The 5,660-nt window shown below is 49.2% G+C and overlaps 1 protein-coding gene across 9 annotated transcripts in view; it reads left to right on the top strand.

Annotated features, from left to right (window-relative positions):
- The window catches only part of gabpa (GA binding protein transcription factor subunit alpha), a 384,408-nt gene extending 381,688 nt beyond the window's left edge, over positions 1-2,720 (top strand). For all 9 annotated transcript variants that reach the window (XM_086007248.1, XM_086007246.1, XM_086007252.1 and 6 more), the window contains one exon: positions 2,083-2,720. In XM_086007248.1, the coding sequence (XP_085863374.1) occupies positions 2,083-2,314 (232 nt within the window). In that variant the 3' untranslated portion in view covers positions 2,315-2,720. The remainder of the gene's footprint in view (positions 1-2,082) is intronic.
- Positions 2,721-5,660: the final 2,940 nt, after the last annotated feature.

The following is a 5,660-nucleotide window of genomic DNA, read 5'->3' as shown; positions in this document are numbered from 1 at the left end:
ACCTGATCTAAGGTCAGAATTTATTGGCTATTTGATGTGGGGAGTTTTCAGAGTGGAAGTTCTTGTAAATTTCTGGCACCAGGTCAAAATAGAGAGAGTCTGGAATGAATGGCTGTTTCCCTAGTGTTTGTCTTTACTGTTTAGAATTGTATCCTCTCAAAACATTTGTACAGTACATGAAAGATTGTCAAATATGCTGGATTTGGGTTCTGTGTCCTGCCTCCTGCTGTGGCTTCAGAAAGAAAGAAAGACTTGCATTTATATAGCGCCTTTCACGACCACCGGACGTCTCCAAGCGCTTTACAGCCAATGAAGTTCTTTTTGAAGTGGAGTAGCTGTTGTAATTATGGGGTTTTTCTGTGCCTGTTAAAGTTAGACGGTGTGACTGAGGAGAAACTGGGGGTTGGGGGGGGGTGGTTAGAAAGGCTCATGTCTTCTCAACAAAGATTATATCCCACCTAATATCCATTACAAAAAAAAACGTGGTTACATACCAAGGACGGGCAGGAGGAGAGAGGATCTCTTCGTAATGAACAGGCAGGAGAGAGAAAAGGGTGGGTGGGGAGATGGAGGTAGAGAGAACGAGGCTGCGATTTAATGTTGTTGGAGGAGTATTTCAGTTTAGGGTATGGGGCAAAGAACATCCAGTATTTTATAAGCTTGACTCGAGTCTGCATTTTCAGAAAGAAGAGGTGTGACTCCTGGGTGATTCAGATACTGTTCCCGTGAAGTAGTGCCTTTCAGCTCACCAGTCCAATCGCAGTCACCACAGCCCTCCCATTGCACTTGGCATGACTCACTGAATCGGCGATCAACCCTGAGTTCATCCAAGGTTTGTGCCTCTGTGCTGGAGCACAAACATTCAACCCTAGTGTGCCACTTGCCTTGCCCAGAGGAGGAGGGGCGAGGTGATGGGAGAAAGAATAGGGGCTTAGTTTTGTGGGGAGGGAATTGAGAGTCTTCTCGCTCCTGCCCTGACCGCCCAGCTGCTCTGAAACTTGTAACCAGTTGCAACCGATTTGGTGATGGTTTCACCCAGGAAATAATGTGTAGGGTTTCTTCTATTCCAAGAAACTCCATGCAAAGGCTATAGTGCAGAATCAAGCTGAAGAAGACCATATAAAGGGAGGCTGAAAATGTTGGAAATACTCAGCAGGTCGGGCAGCATCTGTGGAGAGAGAAACCGAGTTAACGTTTCAGGTCGGTGACCTTTCGTCAGAACTGGAAAAAGTTAGAGATGTAATGGATTTTAAGCGGGGGAAGGGGAGGAAAGAACAAAAGGGAAGGTCTGTGATAGGGTGAAAGGCAGGAAGTGGGGCGACCAAATGCAGATTGAGTGACCACTCTGCGGAACACCTCCATTCAGTCCGCAAGCGGGACCCCGAGCTTCCTGTCACTTGAATTCTCCTCTCCGCTCCACTCCCACTCTGACGCCTGTCCTCAGCCTCTTGCACCGTTCCAACGAAGTTCAGTGTAAGCTCGAGGAACAGCACCTCCTTTTGATTTGGCACTTTGCGGCCTTCTGGACTTAACATCGAGTTCAACGATTTCAGACCAGAACCTCGGCTCCTATTTTTTCACATGGCAGCTGTTGATGATTCTGCCATTCCCATTTACGCCCATCTTTTGTTTCTTTACTTGCCCCACTACCATCTCCTTTTGCTTTGTACTATCAGCCCCTTTTGTCATTTAATCTCTCCTGCCTTCCATCCTATCACATACCTCCCCTTTTGTTTCCCCCCCTTTCCCTGCCCCTGCATTGGCTTAAAACCTGTTCCATCTCCAACTTTTTCCAGTTCTGACGAAAGGCCATCGACCTGAAACGTTAACTCTGTTTCTCTCTCCACAGATGCTGCCTGGCCTGCTGAGTATTTCCAGCATTTTCTGTTTCTATTTCAGTACATGGCTTTTGTATATAAAGGGAGAAGTAGCTACCAGATGACTTCCAGCTTTGCTTTGAAAAGCTGGTAGATGTTGGTAGGAAGAAAAGGCTGAGTTTTGGAGTCGTTTTGTTTTTCTGTGCGATGGTGTGTGCGAGTGCAATGTTTGATTTCTGGTCCTCTTTTTTTTTTTCTTGCCCAGATATTATTACGATGGAGACATGATCTGTAAGGTCCAGGGGAAGAGATTCGTCTATAAGTTTGTGTGCGACCTGAAGACTCTGATTGGCTACAGTGCAGCGGAGCTGAACCGCCTGGTCACAGAGTGCGAACAGAAGAAACTGGCCAAGATGCAAATCCACGGTATGGCCGGGCAGCCCATGACCACGGTAACGCTGGCCGCAGCCTCCCTGCAGACGGAGAAAGACAGTTGAAGGACCCCGCCTGAGGCCTGAAGTTCGGTGTGTGTGGGGCGCCCTTCTTCCCTTTCCAACCCCCCCCCCCCCCCCCCCCCCCCTTCCCCTCCCCACTTTTTGAACGGCGCCTGTCCTCCAGTATCCTGGTCGGGTCGAGCAGCTTCTTCCTCCATCCACTCCTGGGACTGTACAGTGTAAACGTCATGAGCTGCCTCGGAGGGAGGCTGAAGCAGGGACCCTCTGTCCCGCTGTCTAAATGTACACTGTGTTAGCAGTGCGAAATGGAGCAAGCTTTAGCAGCAGACTTCATGGTATATTAAAAAAAAGTGTACCTGCTTCACCTTATTCTATCAAATTTTTTGAGTTATTTTTGCAGATATTTTTACCCTTATGTGAATTTTGAATAAAAAAGGTATACTCCATTCTCCACATGTGTGATTCATGTCCCTGCACTTATAAATGGTATCGTTGAGATTCTGAATGGTCACTCCTACCTTTCCCAGCTCAATATTTCTTCAGTCTCCCGAAGGCGGGTGTTGAAGTGTGGCTTTACCCCCCGCCCTCTGTGGCCGTCTTCACACGCGAGCCTGTACACGGACACTCACACGTCGCAGCTGGGAGCTCTCTGGGGTCAGAAGGTTGTGGGTTCGAACCCACTCCGGGACTTGAGAACATGATTTAGGTTGACCCTTCATTGCAGTGCTACACTGTTCGAAGCTCCCATCTTCAGATAAGGTGACCAGAACAACTTGATTTTATGCAGGAGAAACGTCCCACAGCCTGATCCGACCGAACCAAGGAAGGAGATATTAGGAGGGGTGACTAAAAGCTTGGTCAAAGAGGTAGGTTTTAAGGAGGGAGGGGAGAGAGGTAGAGGGAGGAAATTCCAGAACTTTTGGGGGGGGGGGGGGAGAATGTAGGTGATTGTCGAGGGGGTGGGGGGAGGAATGTAGGTGATGGGCGAGGGGGGGGTGGGATGTAGGTGATGGGCGAGCGGGATATGTTGCGTTAGGATACGAACGGCAACGTTTTGGATGAGCTGAAAGTTGTGGAGGGTGGGGCGCGGGCCAAGAGAGCAGTGGACTAGAAAAAAGACTTGCATTTATGTAGCGCCTTTCACAGCCACCAGATGCCCCAAAGCGCTTTACAGCCAATGAAGTACTTTTTGAGGTGTAGTCACTGTTGCAATATAGGAAACGCAGCAGCCAATTTGTGCACTGCAAGCTCCCACAAACAGCAACGTGATGACCAGATAAACTGTTTTAGTGATGTTGATTGAGGGATAAATATTAGCCCCAGGACACCGGCGATAACTCCCCTGCTTTTCTTTGAAATAGTGCCATGGGATCTTTTACATCCACCTGAGAGGGCAGCCGGGGCCTCGGTTTAACGTCTCATCTGAAAGACGGCACCTCTGACAGTGTAGCACTTCCTCAGCACTGCACTGGAGTGTCAGCCTAGATTTTTGTGCTCAAGTCCCTGGAGTGGGACTTGAACCCACCACCATTCTGACTCCGAGGCGAGGGTGCTACCCACTGAGTTAGTCAACTTTGGTTAAACTGGGTCATGGTATGCCTATTCCGATGACTCGGGTAGAGTTCATGATCCCATAGCGCTGTTTATAGTCAGTTATACAGCACAGAAAGAGGCCCTTCGGCCCATTGTGTCCGTGTCGGCCATCAAGCCCTGTCTATTCTAATCCCATTTGCCAGCACTTGGTCCGTAGCCTTTTATGCTATGGCGTTTCAAGTGCTCATCTAAATGCTTCTTGAATGTTGAGGGTTCCTGCCTCTACCACCCTTTCAGGCAGTGAGTTCCAGATTCCAACCACCCTCTGGGTGAAAAAGTGTTTCCTCAAATCCCCTCTAAACCTCCTGCCCCTTACCTTGAAACAATGCCCCCTGGTTATTGACCCCTCTACTAAGGGGGAAATTTCCTATCTATGCCCCTCATAATTTTGTACACCTCAATCAGGTCCCCCCTCAGCCTTCTCTGCTCTAAGGAAAACAACCCCAGCCTGTCCAGTCTCTCTTTATAGCTGAAGCGCTCCAGCCCAGGTAACATCCTGGTGAATCTCCTCTGCACCCTCTCCAATGCAATCGCATCCTTCCTATAGTGTGGCGACCAGAACTGCACACAGTATTCCAGCTGTGGCCTAACTAGCGTTTTGTACAGCTCCATCATAACCTCCCTGCTCTTATATTCTATGTCTCGATTAATGAAGGCAAGTATCCCATGTGCCTTTTTAACCACCTTATCTACCTGTCCTGCTGTCTGTTTGAAAAAAAGCAGCTTCTCCCACTGTCTTAGCCAGCGTTCTGCCATTGATCACCACCGCTAAAGATCACCTGATGGTTCATTTGATTGCTTTTTGTGGGATTTTGATGTGTGTGATGTGCTGCCATGCTTGACTGTGATATTGCAATTCATTGCATGAGTCTGAGCAATTCATCGAATGTGAAGTACTTTTGAGATGTTTGAGACTTAAGGTGCTATATAGATCTTTTTGCCATGTGTAGGCTATTCAACTGAGTTGGGGACATTCACTCCACTTACACCAACAAATGATAATGATCACGCGCAGGAACCCTGGCAAAGTCGATGGTTCTAATAACGTGACCTATAGAACAGGCCAAGTATTAGTCTCCCTACTCACCTGTGGGAATCTGGTATTTTCTGTGAGACGAGTGTGAACTGACGCTGCACTTATCTCTAGAGCAGTATATAGTGTGTTGCAAGCAGTATTCCCCCACCCCTGTGCCGACACTCTCTTGTGCCATGGTACTGGCCATCCTCACTGACTTGGCCTAATGGCTACTCACCAAGTTTTGGGAGTCTCGTATCAGGCATGCAGGCGATGTGACCCGTCCATCGGAGCTGATCGAGCGTGGTCAAAGCTTCGATGCTGGGGATGTTGGCCTGAGCGAGAACGAGACTCCCAAAACAAGCGCTCTACTCGGCGCTCCGACACCGCAAGAGAGCCCCAGGTGGGCAGAGAAAATGCTTCAAAGACACCCTCAAAGCCTCCTCGAAAAAGTGCAACATCCCCACCGACACCTGGGAATCCCTGGCCCAAGACTGCACAAAGTGGAGGAGAAGCATCCGGGAAGGCGCCGAACACCTCGAGTCTCTTCGCCGGGAGCAAGCGGAAGCCAAGCGCAAGGAGCGCACGTCAACCCAAGTGCCCCACCCACCCACCCCTTCAACCACCATCTGCCCCACCTGTGACAGAGACTGTAGGTCCCGTATTGGACTCATCAGTCACCTGACAACTCATTTTGAATGTGGAAGCAAGTCATCCTCGGTTCCGCGGGACTGCCTAAGAAGAAGACGACTCACCAAGTGTGAGCCTCGACACAAGAAG

This window comes from Somniosus microcephalus, chromosome 14, assembly GCF_052327205.1.
Source record: "Somniosus microcephalus isolate GS21.2 chromosome 14, FLI_Smic_1.0, whole genome shotgun sequence".
NCBI lineage: Eukaryota > Metazoa > Chordata > Chondrichthyes > Squaliformes > Somniosidae > Somniosus > Somniosus microcephalus.
Note: the sequence above shows the minus strand (reverse complement) of the source record. Positions and strands in the feature narration are given on the sequence as shown.